Source organism: Bidens hawaiensis, unplaced genomic scaffold, assembly GCF_021521415.1.
Source record: "Bidens hawaiensis isolate Kalapana, Puna unplaced genomic scaffold, B.hawaiensis_p1.1 tig00019689_1, whole genome shotgun sequence".
Classification (NCBI taxonomy): Eukaryota; Viridiplantae; Streptophyta; class Magnoliopsida; order Asterales; family Asteraceae; genus Bidens; species Bidens hawaiensis.
This window is the reverse complement of record NW_027492991.1, coordinates 289,252-312,899: the sequence shown is the minus strand read 5'-3', so window position 1 is coordinate 312,899 and position 23,648 is coordinate 289,252. Positions and strand designations below refer to the sequence as shown.

At 38.2% G+C, this 23,648-nt stretch overlaps 2 protein-coding genes across 2 annotated transcripts; both read right to left on the bottom strand.

The window, feature by feature from the left end:
• Positions 1 to 415: 415 nt before the first annotated feature.
• Positions 416 to 4,319, bottom strand: LOC143559033 (fasciclin-like arabinogalactan protein 17). The gene is made up of 3 exons (XM_077047738.1): positions 2,762 to 4,319; positions 1,547 to 1,691; positions 416 to 681 (listed from the first exon to the last, which is right to left on the bottom strand). The coding sequence occupies exons 1-2, from the start codon at positions 4,059 to 4,061 to the stop codon at positions 1,618 to 1,620; spliced, it is 1,374 nt and encodes a 457-aa protein (XP_076903853.1). The 5' UTR covers positions 4,062 to 4,319; the 3' UTR covers positions 416 to 681; positions 1,547 to 1,617.
• A 1,024-nt stretch (positions 4,320 to 5,343) lies between these two features.
• LOC143559007 (E3 ubiquitin-protein ligase RHF2A-like) lies at positions 5,344 to 8,365 on the bottom strand. The gene is made up of 9 exons (XM_077047721.1): positions 8,179 to 8,365; positions 7,570 to 7,707; positions 7,444 to 7,490; positions 7,310 to 7,359; positions 7,104 to 7,225; positions 6,672 to 7,012; positions 6,417 to 6,524; positions 6,048 to 6,342; positions 5,344 to 5,918 (listed from the first exon to the last, which is right to left on the bottom strand). Exons 1-8 carry the CDS (start codon positions 8,182 to 8,184, stop codon positions 6,057 to 6,059), a joined length of 1,098 nt encoding a protein of 365 aa, XP_076903836.1. The 5' UTR covers positions 8,185 to 8,365; the 3' UTR covers positions 5,344 to 5,918; positions 6,048 to 6,056.
• Positions 8,366 to 23,648: the final 15,283 nt, after the last annotated feature.

Below are 23,648 nucleotides of genomic sequence, written 5' to 3'. Positions count from 1 at the left end.
GATGTTTTAAAGGGTTACTATGCAGTGAATTTACTGTGAAAAATGAAGCTGTTTGTTTTAATGGAATTTGAAGATGTTACTTTGCATGCATCAAATTTTATAATCAACAATCACCAATATTTCTTTTTTTTTTTAAACCTTCAAATTTGTAATCTTGTGATTGGTAAAATTGAATTGGTGTATAAAAATTATTAAAATTATGAGTTTCAAATGTACCAAACCTACAATACCTAATGCTATGAGTAGAATATTTATAACAAAATCAATAATTTTAATTTTGTAGTTTTTTGCTTTTAAATTATAAAAACTGGATAAAAGCAACTGCATAAAGATGAGTATATCACACAATGACACAATTACCATGCACATTTAACCCTAAAAGAACAAACCAAAAGACAAATATTTTTTGCTCATTGAACGAATGTTTTTACGAATGCACAGCGATCGTCGTCTCTGACAAGTTAAATTATTTGGTGTACAAAATGATTTATATATTTGCATAATAATTTGCTCCAAAAAACTCACTTGGACTAGTAGTAATTACATTACTCATAGTAACACTACCCAAAATTAATCAACAAAATGAAATTTAAAAAAAAATTGTGTAGGAAACATCCTTGAATGCAAACTGCAGCATCCATCAGAAAGCATTTCATTTATCTGCAAGATATATCTGGACACCTGCAAGCATTAAAATACATTTAATTCCATATTTATCTACAATAAAAGATTGTTTTAAAGAAAAAACAAACCCAAATAGAAAAAAAACATCACACAAAAGGTAATTTACCCAAATGAGTGCATTCTGTGAATTAAAAAAGTTAAGTTCTGGTTTTGACGTTTTAAGTTCAAAACACGAGCCAAACCGTTATATATGGTTTTTTATTACTGGAAACCGGAAATAGACCATTACTAATAGCTTGATTCCGCTTTGGTTCACGGTTTAGGCTCATTGCGCTTTAAATCTTGAATACAAGTTATACAAAAAAAAAGAAATAAAATAAAAAAATGTAAATATATATTTGACAAAAATTATATAAAAAATCATAATAGAAGCACAACTCAAACTGCTCTTTTTAGCTTCAGACTATTACAAAAGAAATATGTGCAAGTAAAACTATACTTAATATATAATAGGAAAGACTTAAAAGAGTTGAATATATAATATGTTGTCAAAATTTACTGTACGGTCCGGTTTTATCTTTACGACTAATTTTCAGCATAAATCATTAACCAAACTGTTCACTATGGTCCGAAAGTTAACAACAAAAGCCGACCAAAAATCAAAACCAACGTACGGTTTGGACAATTTAATGGTTTTGAACATAACTGTTAAACATTCCTGCATGCATGTAGGCATATAAACAAGCCAAGCTACCTGGTAAAAGCTTGTAAACTAAGACATTTCTACCATGTATTATTACATAAGTGAAAACTTTTGCACACTAAGACATTTCTACCGATACAGGAAGATAAACTAGACGCAAATTATTCCAGACATTATTATTGCTATAGATATATAACTTGATGTTATGTGGTTGCTCACCTTTTAGTCTGCAGCAATATGGCTATTCTTTTTATGCATTTTGTTGCAATTATATAAAATACATTTATCTATCAATAACAGCTTGTAAATTGAGAATCTTTCCCCAATGCTCCAAGAACCGAACACGCCACTTCCAGTAACCTCCCTGCAATTTGCAAACAACAGCATGTAAAAATGGAGTACAATGTACTAGTTATAATGCACAATGTACAACTTGTCATACAATGGTATTGTCGGCAAAAAGATTTACCAACTAGACTATGTTAGAAAAAGATGACAAGAACAAAAGGAAGCAAAGGGCCCCTAGTAGAAAATATCAAGGATCAGTGACAGTTAATGTTTTTGTCCTAGAGTACAAGCATCAGTGCATGTGGTACAACATGGTGATGCATGATTACAGGTCATACAGAAACAGGTTGTTGTCAAAGGAGATACTGCAACCTGTTCTGTGGTAGAGATTGAAGAACATGGATTCCAGCTGGATTTATGGAGACAACATTATGACCAACTTTAACCAGTGAGATATTTAGCAGATTTCCTTAGTTTATGAAAACAAATAAAAAATAAAACATGTCTCTAAGACAATATTATAGAGAAAAAAACATGTGTTAATCTCTTGATTTTCTCTTCAATTAAAAAAAAAGATTTAAAATAAATATACGACGGGTCAACCAAACCTGTTAGGTTGGCGGATTGACCCAAATTTTTATATTCTTCAAAATTATAAATTTGTATAAAAACTTTTAAATTATCAAAAATATAATAGATATGTAACAAAATAGTTCAAAAATTAATATAAAAAAAAAGGTTAACGGCTAGTGTGGTTTACACAGCGGGGTATCAAGTTCCAACCGCCAACGGGAATGTTAAATACCAAACCAAACGGTATGAGTATAACTATCAAACCAACCAAACCATATGAATCGCTTCAGTTTGGCCGGGTTACATGATCGGTTCCAAGTTCCAAACTATTGGCTAGACCATTAAGCACCTATTAACCATTCCACCTAACCCTGTAGTATAAACTTACTTAACCTAACCGGCTAACCTAAACTAAACAAAATGACATATTACACTTCAACTAATATATAGACCCAACAATCCTAAGGTAAATTGTGCTTTGTTCATAGTTATAACTCGCAACTAAAAGATAATTTGTAAACATTAAACAGGTTATTAAATAAAATCATACAAATACAAATTTATTCAACACACCTCTTTTTTGCTTAACCACAACCTTCGCCGGGGGCGCGACATCAACAACATCACCAGCCGGCTTCGGCTTCTCCTCCACCGGAAACAAAACCCCATCAATCCCCTGCACCGATATTCTCCCATCCGTATAAATATCCGGATCAAACAAATACGCCGACTCCTCCCCCGACCCAAACTTAACCGACCCGTCCGCCTCCTCCGCCACAACCTTATGCGGCAACCTTAACGTATCATAACTAACCTTACCAAACCGCCTAACCGAATTATACATACTCTCCTCCGTCTGATACTCCGGTATCAAATGATAATACATTATCTGCTCCGGCGCACCGGGGTCACTAAGCTGATCAGTCGTTAACTTCGCCATCGCCTCATCGTTCGGGGCCAACACCGTTAAAACATAACCCTCGGATACTAACTTCCCCATCTCCGTCGCTAACGCCGTTAAGTTAACTAATATATCCGCTAATTCATTATAACCACCATAATGTAATAGGGTTTGGATAAAGTCCTTCACCTGACTCTCGCCGTCGAAGTGGCGGTGTACTCCGCCGGGTCCCGGTGCCGGCGCCGGAGCTAGCGACGGACCCGGCGCTAATGCATCGTAAACAGGTAACGCCGGCGGAGCACCAGCCGGAACCGGAGCCGGTTTTTTCAACCGGTTCGCTCTCGGATCCACCACCGGAGCACCTTCCGGCAACACGGCGGAGATTGACGTTAAGCTTCTTCTCCGGTTAAACTCTTCTTGTACTAATTTAGGCACTAATAACCTTTCAATCCCATGGATCAACCCGTCGTGTCGGACCACGTCATCGGGTCGGGTCAGTTTAGCTAAACCGCCGACAACTTTCTCGCCGGAGCTTTCTCCGGTTAACTGTAACCGGTTATCTTCTTCCTCTGAACAAAGTGTCTCATAATGGGCAAACCCGGACCCGGGCCAATGATCCGACCCGACCCGGAACGGAATGACGTGAAAAAGCAGGAGATTCTGAAGCAATTTGAGATTACCGGGTTCGAGTAAGAACCGTTTGAAATCCGGATCTAGGTGTTTATCGAGGGCTTCATTAACGGGTGCGAAAATGGTGATGTTGTGTTTGGAAACAGCTTCTTCTAGGGTTTGTAATAATAAAGCTTTCTCAACGAGTTCTGATAACTCGGTGTAGTGTGAGTCGAGTAAAGCTACGAGTACCGAGTTGGAATTGATGGGTGTGGAAGTAGAAGAAGCGTTAAGGGGTGTTATTGGAATGAGAATGAAGATCAAGAACAAGATCCCCAATGCACCATAGATCTGGGTGTCCATGGTGTGTTAAATCTGGTGAGAAGAAGATGGGTGAGAGTGTTGAGGTTAAAGAGAAGTGGGTTTGTGTTGCTTTTGAGTATTGTGTGGTTTCTCTCTCTAGAAATGAAGAGGTGTGTGTTTCTCTCTCTAGGTTTTGGTTATGGCGGAATGAAGGGGTAACGAGAGAAGAAGGGTGAAACGGCGTGATGTGGTGTCGTTTTAAGACAAAGGCCCGTGAAGAGAGAACATGTTCAAAAGATATACTGACGCCGACTCCACTTGGTCATGTTATTACATTAATACGTGAACAAAATTAATATATATGGTAATAAAATAATACTGCGCTTTATATATTTTTTATTTAATAAAAAGGTTACTTTTTAATTTGTTTTGTTAGTCAATAAGTTTTTACTATTTTGGTCAGGCTATTTATTTTCTTCTATAAAGTATTATTACACGTTGTTCAAAGAATAAAAGAGACGTTGAAGATTGTTTAAAAGTACAATAATGTACTACAGTTTAATTATGTTTTAAGCTATTTTTATACAATAATGTTGATGATTGATGGATTGATGATGATTTTGAAGATTACTTGTGTTAGAGGCTTAGGGCTAGGTTGATGATGTGTGAGGATGATTTTGCCCTTTTGGGATGATACCAGTACCGATCTTGAAAATCCTAAATATTTAGTACCGGTACCGAAATGTTCGATTCGATACTAGTATATTGTGTACCATTCGGGAAATACCAATACGGTATCAAAAACTCAAAACTTGATACCAATTGTACTGACTGTATAGTTAGAGCTTACATACGCATATGCTTGTTTGTATATATAGTCATCTACTTGTTTGCTTTGCTAAGGCTTTTTATTAACTCTTTCTGACACAAGGACGCATAGTTGCTTTTTGAAAGTGGTTTTGAGGCAAATTGGGTTGTAAACTATCTAAGTCACTTGTGAGCTATTGAGATCGAATAGCTAAAAGCTTGAATCAACCGAGGTTAAACAAACTTAAGCTTTGTTTAGCTCAACTGAGCTTGTGATATTAAACAAGCTTATTATTCATAGAACTATTATTTAAATACTAGTTTTATGTTTGCATATTACATATACAGTTATGAGAAAATTAATTAATACATTATAAGAAATAAATAAAATATAAAAAAAATAAATTATAATTATTAATAGGTAATGCCCGAATCACGTTTTAAAACTACTCACAAACAAAACTCGAGCTTTATAACAAAAACAACTAAGCTAAATTATAAAAATATAGCTTTAAATGGGTCAAACTCAAGTTTATACATCATCAGAAAGACACACAACAAATGTACTTGTTTATAGCAAATATTAAACAACCTCAAGTCTGTTGTCCCATCATGAATCATTGGTGGGAGTGTGCCTTTTGTCTATTTCTATATTTGGTTGCTGGTATTATAAAATAAAGAAATGTTACTGAATGTTTGAAGTTTTATATTCAAGCCTATTTTCAACAAAACTGTATTCATCATAAACACTACCTATGACCAAAATCAACTCGTACCAGTTAACCCAAACACGTTCAGACTAAAACCAAGCCCAGAAAAGCATATACATGTTTCAACACCAATAGATTAGCCGAGTTGCTAAATTTATGGGTCACAAGTAGAAAATTTTCATCAATCCAACAGAAGTTTTGTCGGGCTATACTGCCACTAATATAGCCCGACAAAACTAATGGTTATATAGTTCATAGAGATTTAATAATACGATAAAACATTTCAGATGCTGGCCAGTGATACGAATCCAAACCAAAATACCAAGAGATTTACAAGCAGAACGTAAAGTTTTACAAGCGTCCACCAGATAACGTAATGCAGAAACGGGTCTCAGACAATCTGCAATAGAAAAAAATAGAAAACATCAACAAAACAGAAACACCATGATGAGAAAAAATAAATTAATACGACCCGTTTGACTACCAAAGTCAAAATGCATATATAATCAAGAAAGATCGAAGCACTCACCTTTATTGGTCAAACATTAATACCAGCTGTCTCAACACGATTATGGTTACGTTCTCGCGCATCTGAAACCCGTCGGACTAAATTACTCGATTCATCATCATCCTCGTGATCCCCGTCATCATGATCTTGAATATTATTTTGTTGGACATTAAGGCGATTGATCATGCTAGACATATTAGTAATTCCACCATTAACTTCTCTTCTTGCTTCCGACCCGATATTTGACATAGTTGGACTTTTGTTAAAAAGTTTATCTTTCCACCCGCGTGTACTCTTCGAGAGTGATTCTTTATATCTTTAATAAAAATATAAACTTGATTTAGAATTCAGACATATTTTCAGATCAAACAGGTTAAAGAACTTAAATACCTCGTTGAGAAGGCACTGAATCTTGATTTCCATGTATCCGAAGCTGCTTGTGAGTCTGATGTACCCGCCCGATCTTGATCGGGCAGTGAAGATAAACTACTCGAGCTTCTGTACATAAAAGTAACAATTTTTAATATTTAAAAAGAACCACGAAAGTAAAGGATGCGAAATTACATATATACCCCTAGAAACTTATTAAGAACCTAAGCATGTATAATTATTAGCACACACAAGTATTGAACAATTGTGAAATACCTATGAACAATCGAAGTCAAATGTTGACTATTTGACCCGTTAGCGGTTCCAGATGAGGTGATATGTTGGATCGTTGCACCCCCACGAGCTGTAAATAAGGCCGGTACCCTAACAGAGTCAACAGCAGCCGCTTCAACTTGCTCTTGAACGGGACCGCCAGAAGGTCCCCTAGGGTTAGCTGAAAACACCAAGAACTGCGGACGGCTTTGACCTGTTGACTCACGGTTCCTTGACCCGTCCCTTCGACCCATGTGTTGGTGGGTCCTACCCATGGCAGCTGCAGCTGCCAAATGTTGGATGATTCGGTCCTCAAGTTCACTACCGTTAACACCAACCGGCAACTGAAATCTAAAGTCAATCATTCAAAGTCAAAGTCAAAACTTTAATATCAAAAGACAACTATGTAGTTTACAAAGTGGCAATGTGGCATACATGTTGTAGCTCAAAATCACCAAGAGTCGGGTGATGAAATATTGTCGAATTTCTTGTTGGGTTGAGCCTGACCCGTCTTTCGTGTTCAACCGCACCCAATAATTCTTGACTGCAAATGTTACACGCGTTAGCATGCCAAAACATGTGCACACAATGTGAAAAGCTAAATATAGATAAAAATAAATATACAAAGGCTAATTTCATATTTAGGCTAATTTCTTGCCAACACATAGGACAATTAGAGCTTCTTTGACACCTGTTATCGACAACATATCAAAACCGTCACATATTATGTTTTATCCAATTTCATATTTAAAATTCTTTAAAGAATATGTTGTACCATTCAAGTATGCATTGAAGATGAAACTCATGCTTGCAGCCAGTGACCTAAAATTACATAAATTAACATGAATTGTGTATTCGCTATTTAAATCAAGAAACATGAATATAATAATAAAATTAATACAGTTTTTGGATCATTATCACAGAAAGCTTCAAGGCAAATGCTACAAGAATCATCACAAGCTTCTTGAATCCCTCCTTCCACAAAAGCTGCAGGTGAAGTCAAATGACTTTCATTCTTTCCATCTGTCATTTTTGGAACCTAACACCACAAAATCCAATTAAATTATAAAACTTTAATAATAATCTTAATATTAACCATTAAGTTATACAAATTCCAAATTTTCCCAAATGCAATTTGAATTTATTACAATTATAAACCCTTAAACTCAATAATTATGTGCAACTGGTATCAAAAGCCTTCACCTTTATACATAATTTGATAATTATATAATTCATAGTCAATCCCATCTCCAATTCTAAAACAATAAAACTGAAAAAGACTCAATGACACCATAAATTATGTTAAAAACACACCAAAAGATTAACAATAATAGCAAAACAACACATATAACAAATACCCATCTGAAAAAACACAATAAAACAAGAAAATCTTGAAACAAAATTGTATGATGAATTCTTAAAAAACCCCAAAAAAGATAAAATATATATATATATATATATATATATATATATATATGAGATGAGTTTTATGTTGAAACTGTGAATTTACCTCCATGGGAAAAGAAGAAATGTTGTGATGAAGAAGCCTAAAAGCTTTGGGTTGAAATAAAGATGAAATTTTTATTTATGATTTCCTAAAAAGATTATAATCAAGATTTGTGGAAACCATGAAAGATTTGAGAGGGAAGATAGCGTTTGGTTTGGTTTGGTTTGGTTTGGAGGGTTTGAGGAGATGGAAGATGGAATGGAAGGAAGTACCACTTTACCTTTTGATTCTTCCAATAACATTGGTCCACTTTCTTTTTAGTTATATCATTATTATAAAAAGAAAAGAAAATTAGGGTTGCTTAAAATATCTCACCAGAAAACCAATTAACGAGGGGCGAAAGTTTACGGATTTTATTCGGTTTTCGCACATCAGGAGGAACGATGTTATGGTAATTCAGGAGTCGACCTTAGACATAACCCATTAATGATAGGTTTATACGTGAGATTTTTTGTCGTTTTAAAAAAGTATATAATTGGACTAAATAAGTTTGAGGTGTGTTCATGTATGTGTGAGTTACTTGTGATTGGATTCCGTTAAAAGCGGAATTTAGATGAGCTTTAGTTGAACCTCGAGTTTAAAATATGTTTGTTTAATAAACGAGATCGAGACTCAACTTCATTTATCGAGCTTGAGATGGCTCTCAAGTCTAAACGAGTGTAATTTTTATAAGTTTGTACTTTATATGTTTAATATATTTATCTTATAATTATTATTTTATATAATATATGATAAAAATACTAATAGTATATATTATGTCATATAAGCATTTTAATAATTAAAATATAAAATATAAACAAGTTATAATTAAACTAAAAAAGTATATAAATTACTCACTAGTATTAAACTAGTAGAGATCGAGTTTGAAAACTATTCACTAGCTAAGCTTAAGCATAACAAGTTTGGCTCAACTCAACTCGTTTACTCCCTCCTAGTAGTATAATATTATCAGAAAAATAGTAGGTGTAACACCCCGACCAAAGGCGGATTATACATCGGGGCGCCACATATTGTTTCATTACTCGTGACACTATTGGGTGTCAATATTTAATAAATACATTCATTCGCGCACGCGCAAAGTAAACATAAGATAACATAATCATCATAAATCAATATATTATAAATCATAATATTCGAACAGCAATAACTTGTCTTGATACATTTTAATCTAGGTCCAAAATAAAGAAACTTCCTAGGTTATCTCGAGCTCCAAAACAGCTACTGCAAACCTGAACATGTGTTAAAATAAACGTCAAACACTTGCGTGTTGGTGAGAAATCAAGTTTAATACAATACATAGATAACAATAAATCTGCGCGCAACATGTGTATGTCTGGTTTTCAACAAGGGTGTAATCTGATCGGGACCAACTCTAAGATTCATAGACTGCCAGTGCTCACAATTGAGCTCACAAACAAGACAAACTGTGCATGTGCAAACAAAAGAGAAAATTGTAACACCCCGACCAAAGGCGGATTATACATCGGGGCGCCACATATTGTTTCATTACTCGTGACACTATTGGGTGTCAATATTTAATAAATACATTCATTCGCGCACGCGCAAGTAAACATAAGATAACATAAATCATCATAAAGCAATATATTATAAATCATAATATTCGAACAGTAAAAACTTGTCTTGATACATTTTAATCTAGGTCCAAAATAAAGAAAACTTCCTATGTGTCCACAAGCTCCAAAACAGCTACTGCAAACCTGAACATGTGTTAAAATAAACGTCAAACACTTGCGTGTTGGTGAGAAATCAAGTTTAATAGTTAATACATAGATAACAATAAATCTGCGCGCAACATGTGTATGTCTGGTTTTCAACAAGGGTGTAATCTGATCGGGACCAACTCTAAGATTCATAAGACTGCCAGTGCTCACAATTGAGCTCACAAACAAGACAAACTGTGCATGTGTAAACAAAAGAGAAAATCATAAACGATAGTTCTCCCGTGTTCATCTAATGGTACCATGAGAACTGCGGAATAGACCGACAAGACGGTTAATGATCCACACATACAAATAAACAGCCAAGTCTACGTCCTCAACACATGGGATACTGCGCGACTAAAGTTCATAAACAAGTTTAAGACTCTAAGTTTGTATGAACACATGAACATCCCAAAACATTAAAAGCAAAAAGGGATTAGGTACGAGATTACTCACTTGATAAACGATGCGGTGTAAGATAAAGCAAGAACCAACTTTAAACAAGCACAAGTTAACCTATAATTAAAGATTTATTGTTTTAATGATTGGTTTTAAGTCTTGATTTTAAGTTAGCATAATTAATAAGTAAATTATATATAATATATATATATTACCGGAAGAGCAGGACAGAACAGGGAGGAAGACGGAGGCAGAGAGGAAGGCGGCAGAGAGAGCAAGGAGGAGGTTAAATTAAGTGTTTTGTGTGTGTAGTGTTAGGAAAAATAATACTATTATTTATAGGGAAACCCTAGGAGACACAATCCCTAGAAAAGGGGAAAAAGATCTCAAAAAGCAAAAGATTCCAAAAGCAAAAGATATCAAAAGATATGGCAGCTGCAGGGGGCAAGATAAAGCTGTCAGGGAACAGTAAAAAGGCATGGGCGGTTCAGATAAAGGTACTGGTCAAGCATGGAAAAAGCAGATCTCAAAAGATAATGTCAGTCACTTTTTCTGTCAACCAATGGGGTTGGTGCGCATGCTGCGCCGAAAGTAACTTTTCAGACATAAGCAGATTAGGTCAACAGCACAGAAGATAAGACAACACAAAAGCAAACGGCTAGATTAAACAGAAGAAAACTCAAAGGGTTCAGCGCGAGAAAGCTCGAGCGCGAAGGCAGACACAGAAGGTCAAGAGAGCGCGAGCGCGAAGGCAGACAGAACCAACCTTAACGCGTCGCGGAAAGAAATACATTTCTAAGCGCGCCGCGGGAAGAATCACATTTCTAAGCGCGCCGCGGGAGGAACTAAAATTCCTAGCGCGCCGCGGGAAGAACTATAATTCTTCGCGCGTCGAGGGATGAACTACGATTCTTAGCGCGCTGCGAGAAGAACTACAAATCCTTAGCGCGTCGCGGGAAGAACTACCGTTCTTAGCGCGCTGCGAGAAGAATTACAATTCTTAGCGCGCTGCGAGAAGAGTTCGTCTCGCGTATCGCTGAAACAGGTGGTCTTCACGCAGGATTCCTTGTAAGGGGTCTGGCGCGTGAAGCTGCGCAGACAACCTTAGGCGGGAAGGAACAAAGGACAAGCAAGGAGTTAGAAGAAAGAGGGAAACAAGGCTTAAGGGCGGGACGGCGACAAGAGGGAAAAGAAGGCGGAAAGAGAGAAGGAGAGGGACGGGACGGCGGAAAGAAAAAGAGAGAAAGAGGCGGGAAGGAAAATATATATTATTATTAAAAGTAAAATATAAGTATAAATAAATATTAAATCATAAAAGAAAGAGATCGGATAAGAGAAACGGGTACCTGGGTCGGGTCGGATCGGGGCAGATGTTACAGTCTCCCCTACTTTAAGAAATTTCGTCCCGAAATTTATCTCGAAGTAGGTTGCGCAGAGAACAGGTGCGGGTACTTGATCTTCATTTGATCTTCCCTTTCCCATGTAAACTCGGCTCCGCGCTTGGACTCCCAGCGAACTTTAACAATAGGGATACGACTGCGCTTGGTTTGCTTTACCTCGCGATCCATAATCTCAACAGGCTTCTCAACGAAATGCATAGTTTCATCAACTTGAACTTCATCAAGTGGAATGTGAAGGTTCTCGTCAGCTAAACACTTCTTGAGATTGGATACATGGAACGTTGGATGCACATTACTGAGCGCGGGCGGCAGGTCAAGTCTGTAGGCAACTTTTCCCACACGCGCGAGAATCTTGAATGGTCCAACATATCGAGGAGCAAGCTTACCTTTCTTCCCAAAGCGGACAACACCTTTCCAAGGCGACACTTTGAGGAGAACAAGATCACCAACTTGAAATTCGAGAGGCTTCCGCCTACGATCTGCGTAACTCTTCTGTCGGCTTCTGGCAGTCAGCAGATGATCACGGATCTTGGCGATTTTATCGGTTGTCTCTTGAACAAGTTCGGGTCCTGTGATTTGAGTTTCACCCACTTCGCTCCAACAGATCGGGGAGCGGCACTTACGACCGTAAAGTGCTTCAAATGGGGCCATACCGATACTGGAATGATAGCTGTTATTATAAGAGAACTCAATCAAAGGCAGGTGTGAATCCCAATTACCTCCAAAATCAAGAACACAAGATCGGAGCATATCCTCAAGAGTTTGAATAGTTCGCTCAGACTGACCGTCAGTCTGAGGATGATATGCCGTACTCATGTCCAAGCGAGTTCCTAGCGCAGATTGGAGAGATTTCCAAAAGCGAGATATAAAACGGCCATCGCGATCGGATATGATGCTCAAAGGAGTACCATGGCGGCAGACAATTTCCTTGACATAAAGCTGCGCGAGTTGCTCAACACGGTAGTTTTCACGAATGGGCAGAAAGTGAGCAGACTTAATCAAACGATCCACTATTACCCAAATGCTATCATGTTTGCTTGCTGTCAAAGGTAACTTGGTAATAAAGTCCATCGCTACACATTCCCATTTCCACGTAGGAATTTCTGGTTGTTCGAGCAAACCAGATGGGCGTTGGTGTTCAGCTTTTACTTTAGAACAAGTCAGACATTTAGCTACGAACACAGCAATATCCTTTTTCATACCGGGCCACCAATAAGTAATGCGCAAATCCTTGTACATCTTATCAGCGCCGGGATGAATGGAATATCGAGATTTGTGCGCTTCACTCAGGATATCAGCGCGAAGATTCTCATCAAAGGGAATCCAGATGCGATTGAGATAGCAGAGAATTCCACCCAGATTAGGGACAAAATGCGCTTCCGCGCCACACGCTAACTCGGCGCGAAGGTTACCATTACTGATGGATGCGCGCTGCGCGTCACGAATGCGCGATTCAAGGTTGCTTTGGATTGGCGCAAAGTGAAGATGCGTGCGCGGCAAGATACAGTTAAGCTGGCAGGGTTTTCGGCTGAGCGCATCGGCTACCACATTAGCCTTACCAGGATGATACCGGATCTCACAATCGTAATCGCTGATGAGTTCGTTCCATCGGCGTTGTCTCATGTTGAGTTCCTTTTGATCAAAGATATGCTGAAGGCTTTTATGGTCAGTGTAAAGGATACACTTAGTACCATAAAGGTAGTGTCTCCAGATCTTCAAGGCAAAAACAACTGCACCAAGTTCGAGGTCGTGATTTGTATAATTCTTTTCATGAACCTTAAGTTGCCTTGATGCGTAAGCGATAACCTTGCCTCGTTGCATAAGAACACATCCGAGACCTTGGTTGGAGGCATCGCAGTACACGACAAAATCATCATTACCCTCAGGTAGCGCAAGAACAGGAGCTTCACACAACAAACGCTTGAGCGTCAGAAAGGCTTCTTCTTGCTTCGAGCCCCAAATATACGGTTTACCTTTGTGCGTTAGAGCTGCTAAGGGCAAAGCGATCTTCGAGAAGTTCGAAATGAAACGCCGGTAATAACCAGCTAAGCCCAGAAAGGAACGGATCTCAGAAGGAGAGGATGGCGTAATCCAGTTCTTGATTGCTTCAATTTTGGATGGGTCGACATGAATACCCATCTTGTTAACAACATGACCAAGAAACTGTACTTCATCAGACCAGAATTCACACTTGGAAAGCTTAGCATAGAGCTGCTCGGCTCTAAGCTTTTGCAATACCAATCGGAGATGTTGCTCATGCTCGGCCTTGGTCTTAGAATACACCAGAACATCATCGATAAACACGATCACGAATTTATCCAAGAAAGGCCTACACACCCGATTCATTAGATCCATGAAAACGGCGGGTGCGTTGGTTAAACCGAAGGACATGACCAAGAATTCAAAATGGCCATAACGAGTTCGAAAAGCAGTCTTCGGAACATCTTCATCGCGGATGCGCAACTGGTGATAGCCAGAGCGGAGATCAATCTTAGAAAAACAAGAGGCACCTTGGAGTTGATCAAAGAGGTCGTCAATACGCGGTAAGGGATACCGGTTTTTAATGGTGAGTTTGTTCAACTCGCGGTAATCAATACACATGCGAAACGATCCATCTTTCTTTTTAACGAACAACACCGGAGCACCCCAGGGCGAAGAGCTAGGGCGGATAAATCCTTTAGCTGTCAACTCTTGAAGTTGGCTTGCCAATTCTTGCATCTCAGCGGGTGCAAGACGATAAGGAGATTTAGCTACGGGGGAAGCACCAGGGACAAGATCAATACGAAACTCGACTTCACGAGCGGGAGGGATACCAGGAAGATCATCAGGAAAAACTTCAGGGAAATCACGCACAACAGGGATATCGCGAAGCTTCTTCTTTCCTTCATCGGGTTTAACCATATGGGCTAGAAATGCAATACACTTCTTTCGCATGAGTCTTTGGGCTTCGGCGCAGGACATAAGTTTAAGACCGCGGGAGGGTTTTTCGCCGTAGATATGAAGATCTCCATTTTCTCGAGGTATGCAAATCAACTTCTTGGCGCAAATAACTTCGGCGCGATTCTTCGAGAGCCAGTCCATACCAATGATAACATCAAAACTTCCAAGAGGCATGGGGATGAGGTCGATCAGAAAATCGTTTTCGTTAAGGTTAAGCGTGCAATCTTTAATCACCGAGTTAATTAAAACAGTTTCACCGTTGGCCAATTCAACTGAAAAATTCTCTTTTAAGTTATCGCGCGGTCGCGCAAGCTTCTGCTCGAAGGCGCGAGAGATAAAACTTCGATCGGCGCCAGTATCAAAAAGTACAGAAGCATAAAATCCGTTAAGCAAAAATGTACCATTAACTACGTCATTATTCGCTTGCGCTTGGTGCGCGGTTATGTTAAAAGCTCGTCCACGCGTCACTTGGTTTGAAATCTGGTTCACCGGATTTGCTTGCGTAATTTGAACTTGTAGCCTTGGGCACGCGTTCCGGAAATGACTGGGATCACCGCAGTTAAAGCACGATCTGGGTCGTGGGTTTTGGTAGGTTGGTTGTGGGTTCTGCGGGTAGACTGGTGGTGTTGGCGCAATTGGATTGGCGGGAAGGACTCTACAGTTTTCTGCAAGGTGACCAGCGCGGCCACATCGGTTACAAAGTCGACACGGGGTTTGGGTTGGGTGGTGAAATCTACAGGTTGGGCAAAAGGGATGGTTTCCTGTGTAAGGTTTCTTAGGTGGCGGGGCAGGGAGTGCGGGATTGGTTAAGGCATAGTTGTGGACTACAGGTGTTGGGTAGGCTGACAGAGGGTTAGGCGCATAAACTGGGGGTTGGTAGGTGGGTTGCTGGACAATGGGCGGGTTGGTAAGCGCATAGGCTTTGCGCCTGCGCTTGAGGTTGTTACGGTTTGAGGGTTCAGGTTTGGTTTCTGTTGGTTCAGGGACAGTCTTGGTGGGTTTGGTCTTTTCTGTTCCTCGCAGGAACAGGGTTCCTGCTCTGACATGGTTGTCGCTGAGCACAGCGGCCAACTCGATGGCGTCAGAAAGGATTACTGGGTTTCTGGCCCATACAGAATCTTGAATTTCCATGGGGAGACCCCCAAGGAATTTCTCTATGGCTCGGCGGGAAGGGGTAACAAGGTGAGGGACCAGCAAACTTAGTTCATGGAAACGCGTCGCGTACTCGCGCGCTTCGCCACTGTATTGCTTAAGGTTCCAAAATTCCTCCTCCAGGCGCTTTACTTCGTTGGGAGGGCAGAATTCTCGCGTTAAGAGATCCTTAAATTCCTCCCAGAGTATGCTGGAAGCAGCTTCTGCGCCACGCGCATGGGCTACTCCATTCCACCATGTAAGCGCTCTAGATTCCAGGACACTGGAAGCATATAGGGTTCGTCGGTCTGAGGGGCATTGGGTGTGGAGGAAAGTGTTTTCAATTTTCTCAAGCCACTGGAGCATCACGGTGGCTCCTTCAAGACCTGTGAACTTTGGAGGGTTACCCGCATTGAAGGACTTAATGTTGTAACCGGAGGTGTTGGTATTGTTTTGGCTCAAAGCTTGGGCTATTGCGGCGGCCATTTCCTGGGAACGTTGCTGCGAACGTCTGCGCGAGGCTTCTTTCCTCTGATGTCGGCGAGATAGCGGAGGCATTCTATAAAAATTTTAATTTTAGTTAATATCTTGATTTTAGCGCAAAGTTTTAATCTTATAAAGCTTGGTTTCGCGGAGTCAGTTACTGTCAAAAGTTAAAGTAAAATAAATGACCCTAAATGCAGACTTAATAAAGGTAACGAATTCGAATCAAGAATCGACAATTCATGTATCACCATGACTTTCCGAATTCCCAATTTAAAATATACGAGCAAACGAGTATTGGAGATTGACGATTCATGTATCACCATGACTTTTCAATCTTCAATATAAAACATACAAGAAAATGAGTATTGGAGGTTGACAATTCATGTATCACCATGACTTTTCAAGTCTCCAACCTCAGAACATAATCGTAAATGGAAATTGAAAATCAACTATTCATGTATCACCATGACTTTTCGGATTTTCAAATCCAACAAACGAGTATGTAAGTAAAATCAATAAAAATCGAAATTCAACAAAAATCGAAATATCGCGGAATAAAACATAAAATCATATACTGCGCAAGCGCGAGCATATTCATAAATAACGAGTAATTAACAATAAGCGCGCAAACATGAGATTTCTCTCATGCGCGAGAAGGGACTCTTAGGTATTCTAGGCTGTTACGTCTAACCACCTATCCTAAAGTCAACGAGCTCTGATACCAATCTGTAACACCCCGACCAAAGGCGGATTATACATCGGGGCGCCACATATTGTTTCATTACTCGTGACACTATTGGGTGTCAATATTTAATAAATACATTCATTCGCGCACGCGCAAAGTAAACATAAGATAACATAATCATCATAAATCAATATATTATAAATCATAATATTCGAACAACAATAACTTGTCTTGATACATTTTAATCTAGGTCCAAAATAAAGAAACTTCCTAGGTTATCTCGAGCTCCAAAACAGCTACTGCAAACCTGAACATGTGTTAAAATAAACGTCAAACACTTGCGTGTTGGTGAGAAATCAAGTTTAATACAATACATAGATAACAATAAATCTGCGCGCAACATGTGTATGTCTGGTTTTCAACAAGGGTGTAATCTGATCGGGACCAACTCTAAGATTCATAGACTGCCAGTGCTCACAATTGAGCTCACAAACAAGACAAACTGTGCATGTGCGAACAAAAGAGAAAATCATAAACGATAGTTCTCCCGTGTTCATCTAATGGTACCATGAGAACTGCGGAATAGACCGACAAGACGGTTAATGATCCACACATACAAATAAACAGCCAAGTCTACGTCCTCAACACATGGGATACTGCGCGACTAAAGTTCATAAACAGTTTAAGACTCTAAGTTTGTATGAACACATGAACATCCCAAAACGTTAAAAATAAAAAGGGATTAGGTACGAGATTACTCACTTGATAATCGATGCGGTGTAAGATAAAGCAAGAACCAACTTTAAACAAGCACAAGTTAACCTATAAATAAGATTATTGTTTTAATGATTTGTTTTAAGTCTTGATTATAAGTTTGCTTAAGTAAATTATTATATATAATATATATATTACCGGAAAAGCAGGACAGAACAGGGAGGAAGACGGAGGCAGAGAGGGAGGCGGCAGAGAGAGCAAGGAGAACAGGAGAGATTAAGTGTTTTGTGTGTGTAGTGTTAGGAAAAATAATACTATTATTTATAGAGAAACCCTAGGGAACACAATCCCTAGAAAAAGGGGAAAAGATCTCAAAAAGCAAAAGATTCCAAAAGCAAAAGATATCAAAAGATATGGCAGCTGCAGGGGGCAAGATAAAGCTGACAGGGAACAGTAAAAAGGCATGGGCGGTTCAGATAAAGGTACAGGTCAGGCATGGAAAAAGCAGATCTCCAAAGATAATGTCAGTCACTTTTTCTGCCAACCAATGGGGTTGGTGCGCACGCTGCGCCGAAAGTAACTATTCAGACATAAAGCAGATTAGGTCAACAGCACAAAAGATAAGACAACACAAAAGCAAACGGCTAGATTAAACAGAAGAAAACTCAAAGGGTTTAGCGCGAGAAGGCTCGAGCGCAAAGGCAGACACAGAAGGTCAAGAGAGCGCGAGCGCGAAGGCAGACGGAACCAACCTTAACGCGTCGCGGAAAGAACTACATTTCTAAGCGTGCCGCGGGAAGAATCACATTTCTTAGCGCGCCGCGGGAGGAACTATAATTCCTAGCGCGCCGCGGGAAGAACTATAATTCTTCGCGCGTCGAGGGATGAACTACGATTCTTAGCGCGCTGCGAGAAGAACTACAAATCCTTAGCGCGTCGCGGGAAGAACTACCGTTCTTAGCGCGCTGCGAGAAGAGTTCGTCTCGCGTATCGCTGAAACAGGTGGTCTTCACGCAGGCTTCCTTGTAAGGGGTCTGGCGCGTGGAGCTGCGCAGACAACCTTAGGCGGGAAGGAACAAAGGACAAGCAAAGAGTTAGAAGAAAGAGGGAAACAAGGCGTAAGGGCGGGACGGCGACAAGAGGGAAAAGAAGGCGGAAAGAGAGAAGGAGAGGGACGGGACGGCGGAAAGAAAGAGAGAGAAAGAGGCGGGAAGGAAAATATATTATTATTATTAAAAGTAAAATATAAGTATAAATATTAAATCGTAAAAGAAAGAAATCGGGTCAGAGAAACGGGTACCTGGGTCGGGTCGGATCGGGTCAGATGTTACAGTAGGCAACCATCAATGGTTAATGCATTTTCACCATTCAAATTTACATTAATAAAATTATTTATATTGATATCATATAAGTATACAACAATGTACCCTTACTAAAAATATCAATCTTTGTTGAAGTGATCAGACAAGTTTATCTTTTTTACTAAAACAAGTGGGTAAAAAAAGAATATTAACTTGAAATTTTACTAGCTACAATAATATCAACTTTTTGTGGAATTTAGATAAAGTTTGGCATTTATAAAGAAATACAATTAATTGTAAAAAAATCTTTAAAAATAACTTATGATGCAACTTATTGCTCATTTGCTCTTTGTTTTTATGTAAGGACCTCATATTTAGATAATTAAAATGATGATTACAATACATAAAAAACAATTATGACGCAGCTTATTGCTCGTTTACCCTATATCTTGACGTAAACATTTCATTTATAGATGATTAAAATGAAAATTCTAATAAAAAATACTTTAAATAAATTTTAGATGTTCAAAAGGAAAGTTTGATTGTTTCTTGTGATGAGTGGGTGGTGTTAATGTGATTTCATGGTTTTTGAAAAGTCAATGAGCATCAAATGGGGGGTCCCAAAGCAAAAGGTGGGATCCATATACTCTTTCTCTCAATAATCATAATAATTGTTATATATATTATTTTCTTTGTATTATATGTGTTTGACCGAATTCCAACCCATCAAATAAATCAAATAAATCTTTTAATTCGAAGTTTGAATCGTTGTTACATATTTTATATTTACATGTGTAAATGATGGGCTTATGGAGCATGTGGTCTGGGTTGTTAGTAATTGGGCCTATAAATATGGAGTATCTGGTACTAGAGGTGCACAAAGAACCTGTACCCGGAACCAGACCCGAAAAAAATACCCAGAACCGGTTTTTTTAATACCCGGGTATTCTATACCCTAAACCGGAACCGACCCTACCCGTAGGGTATGGATAGGGTATGCATTTTGAGTTCAATACCCGTACCCGGAACCGTACCCGATTTATACCCGCAAATACCCGAAACCAGTCATACCCTATACCCATACCCGGTTATACCCGATACCAATATTCTAATACCCGAAATAATACATGAGTTTTTATAGTATATTTTTATGTTTACTTCACAAGTTTTATGTTTAAGTTTTTTAAAAAATGCATATTATTAAGTAAATAGTTTGTACTTAAGTGGATTTACGGTTTTTGTAATATAGTTTAAATTTTTATAAATTACAAAGCAAAATTAATTTTAAACAAACTTAAAAATGTATAAAAAAATTATAAATTCAAAACCCGGTATTAATACCCGGTTCCAATACCCGAACCCGATCATACCCTACCCGGGTACATAGGGTTGAGTTTTCTCCCCAATACCTTACCCGAACCCTATCCGATTTCTCTCAATACCCGATTTTCTAATACCCGCTTATACCCGAACCCGGTTCATACCCGAACCCGGGTATTAAAAAAAACCCGATTTGTGAACCTCTATCTGGTACTTCGGTGGATCGGTCCACGAAAACTTATGTGGTGTTTATTAAATGAATAATGGTAAGTTTTGAAGTTAATTATAAAGATCTGACTTTGGGGTTGCACTTCAACATCAATAAAAATCAAACTCAAAACCTTAAAATATTTACGTTCTCTCATAATCCAACTTGAATTCGGATGAATCTGGTTTTTAAACAAGAAAAACATAAAGCCAATGAAATTAGAGATCTATTGTTGATGGAAACATTCACGACGAACTACACTACTCTTAAATTACATCAATTTCTTTGAACTAACATTTTGTCCAAGAATTAAACTTTGACCTTTTGTCAAAATCACTTAACCAACTATCTGGATGACAGATATTTATAAAGTTATTACTTTATTGTTATTATTATTTAATAGAAGATAGAAAGTTATTTACTAAGAGAGAGAGACGTGAAACAAAAATTTAGACTTACGTCTTAAGATGCTTTTTGGCTTTTTTTTTATCCCATCTAATGTTTTTATTTTTATTTCGACGACACAGGTATATAATTACCCGTTTAAAGCCCCACGTTAAGCTTTCTCCCTTGCGCAAATAAGGAACTCAATTTTTTTCAACAGTGTAAACTTAATATATATAATTCGAGAAAATGTTTATAGGTATATAAGATTTAGTACTACAAAATATTTTTTTCCATTGTTTATCAAAGGGATTACTCCATAGAATAGTAACCAACTTTGAAAGTTGTTCAATCAAGTCACTGATAAAAACTTTTGTTCCAATCAGATCACTGAACTTTCATTTTTGTTCCAATTCTAGATATTGCAGGTAATCTAGGTTTATTTTTAAATTTTTCAAAGTTTTTACTTTGCATAATAATTTTTAAAGGTTGCTAAAATTAGTAAAAATGCGAAATATTATTTTAAAATTCTGAAAATTTGCAAAAAAAAGTTCGGAAAATTAAGGTTCGGGTTAGAACAGGTCAAGGTCGGAACGGGTCAAAACGGGTTTCGGGTCAGTTTTTTTTGAACCAAGTATCAGCGCGTTTTCAACACGTTACAACTCGTTTTAACAGCAAAAGCTCGTTATGCGATTTTTTCAATTCGTTCCAGCACCTAACAGCTCGTTTAAGCGATTTTTTAGTTCATTTTAGCCCTTAAGAACTCGTTTAAGCGATTTTTCAGTTCGTTTCAGCACCTAACAGCTCGTTTAAGCAATTTTTCAGTTCGCTTCAGCACATAACAGCTCGAATAAGCGATTTTTCAGTTCGTTTTCGCACCTTACAGCACGTTTAAGCGGTTTTTCAGTTCGTTTAAGCACCTAACAGCTCGTTTAAGCAATTTTTCAATTCATTTCAGCACCTAACAGCTCATTTAAGTGATTTTTTAGTTCGTTTCAGCACCTAACAGCTCGGTTATGCGATTTTTCATTTTGTTTCAGCATCTAACAGCTCGTTTAAGCGATTTTTAGTTCGTTTCTCCACTTAACAGCTCGTTTAAGCGATTTTTCAGTTCGTTTCAGCACCTAACAACTCGTTTAAGCGATTAGGTGCTGAAACAAGCTGTTAGATGCTGAAACAAGCTGTTAAGTGCTGAAACGAACTAAAATATCGCTTAAACGATATGTTAGGTGCTGAAACGCTTAAACGAGTTGTTAGGTGCTGAAACGAACTGAAAAATCGCTTAAACAAGTTGTTAAGTGCTGAAACGAACTAAAAAACCGCTTAAACGAGATGTTAAGTGCTGAAACGAACTCAAAAAATCGCTTAAACGAGCTGTTAGGTGCTGAAACGAACTGAAAAATCGCTTAAACGAGCTGTTAGGTGCTGAAACGAACTAAAAAATCCCTTAAACGAGCTGTTAGGTGCTGAAACGAACTGAAAAATCGCATAAACGAGCTGTTAAGTGCTGAAACGAACTGAAAAAATCGCTTAAACGAGCTTTTACTGTTAAAACGAGTTGAAAACGCGCTGATTCGTTGGTTCAAAAAAAAGCTGACCCGAAACCCGTTTTGACCCGTTCCGACCTTGACCTGTTCTAACCCGAACCTTAATTTTCCGAACTTTTTTTGCAAATTTTCAGAATTTTAAAATAATATTTCGCATTTTTACTAATTTTAGCAACCTTTAAAAGTTATTATGCAAATTAAAAACGTTGAAAAATTAAAAAAAAAAAACCTAGATTACCTGCTATCCAGATAAAATATCTAGGATTGAAACAAAAATAAAAGTTCAGTGACTGGTTGGAACAAAAGCTTATCAGTGATCTGATTAGAACAACTTTTAAAGTTGGTTACTATTCTATGGAGTAATTTTTTTTATCAAACTTTGAGTTTTATTGTGTCTTGAAGATAAACCTGTTGTATAATCGTACTATGAAATGGATCCACATGTTACAAGTATGATTATTCATTTACCAAGTACAATTACACTTCAATTCTTAGGTTATAAAATTTATTAATCCACTTAAATCGAGGAATCATCAGAACTATTTTTGAAACAAATCAACATGTTAGTTGCGATTGTATATACATAATGGAATCACAATCTTCACAATCAAAATGTAATAATTGAACCATCGATTTCCCAATTAGCTCAATTTTCAGTTACAATTCGAATAATCGATTTTTCATCTATCCCGAACATAATACCACCTTCACATAATGCATTAACAACTTGTACATTATACACACCACATGGATTTTAGTATTTCACCCATGCATTAGTGTTTAAAAATGTCACAAAATTAACCGTTAACATACAAATTAAAATTAACATGTTAATTGTGATAATTAGGTAGTGTAATTATTATATATACACTTTTTGATTCTCACAATTAGCACGTTAATTTAATTTGTAATTGGAACAACACTCGATATCACTTCCGTTGACACGACGTCGTTCGACGGACTCCTCCAAAACCCGGTTTCCGAGAACTTATCCCACATTTCATTCTCAAACGCCACCACATCTTTATCCACCGCCACCGGCGCCATAAACGTCTCCACCGTCGCCGCCGTAAGCGCCCCAAGCTCCTCATCCACGTTCCGACCACCGCCATTAGAACGCATCATCAACCTCCGCCGCCGCCGTTTACGCATAGCATTCCGGCAAAGCCCGCCGGAACCTTGTACATCGTCAGCACCATGAAATCAACCACCGCGCACGGGACGCAGCAGCAGACCG

What these genes read in the sequence shown, in the direction of transcription:
- LOC143559033 (XM_077047738.1), bottom strand. Translation starts at nt 4,061, where the DNA reads ATGGACACCCAGATCTATGGTGCATTGGGGATCTTGTTCTTGATCTTC. An exon ending in TGTGGTTAAGCAAAAAAGAG is followed by an intron (nt 1,692 to 2,761) that starts GTGTGTTGAATA and finishes TGCAAATTGCAG; the next exon opens with GGAGGTTACTGGAAGTGGCG.
- LOC143559007 (XM_077047721.1), bottom strand. An exon ending in TTGGCAAGAAATTAGCCTAA is followed by an intron (nt 7,226 to 7,309) that starts ATATGAAATTAG and finishes ATGCTAACGCGT; the next exon opens with GTAACATTTGCAGTCAAGAA. An exon ending in GTGATTTTGAGCTACAACAT is followed by an intron (nt 7,013 to 7,103) that starts GTATGCCACATT and finishes TTTAGATTTCAG; the next exon opens with TTGCCGGTTGGTGTTAACGG.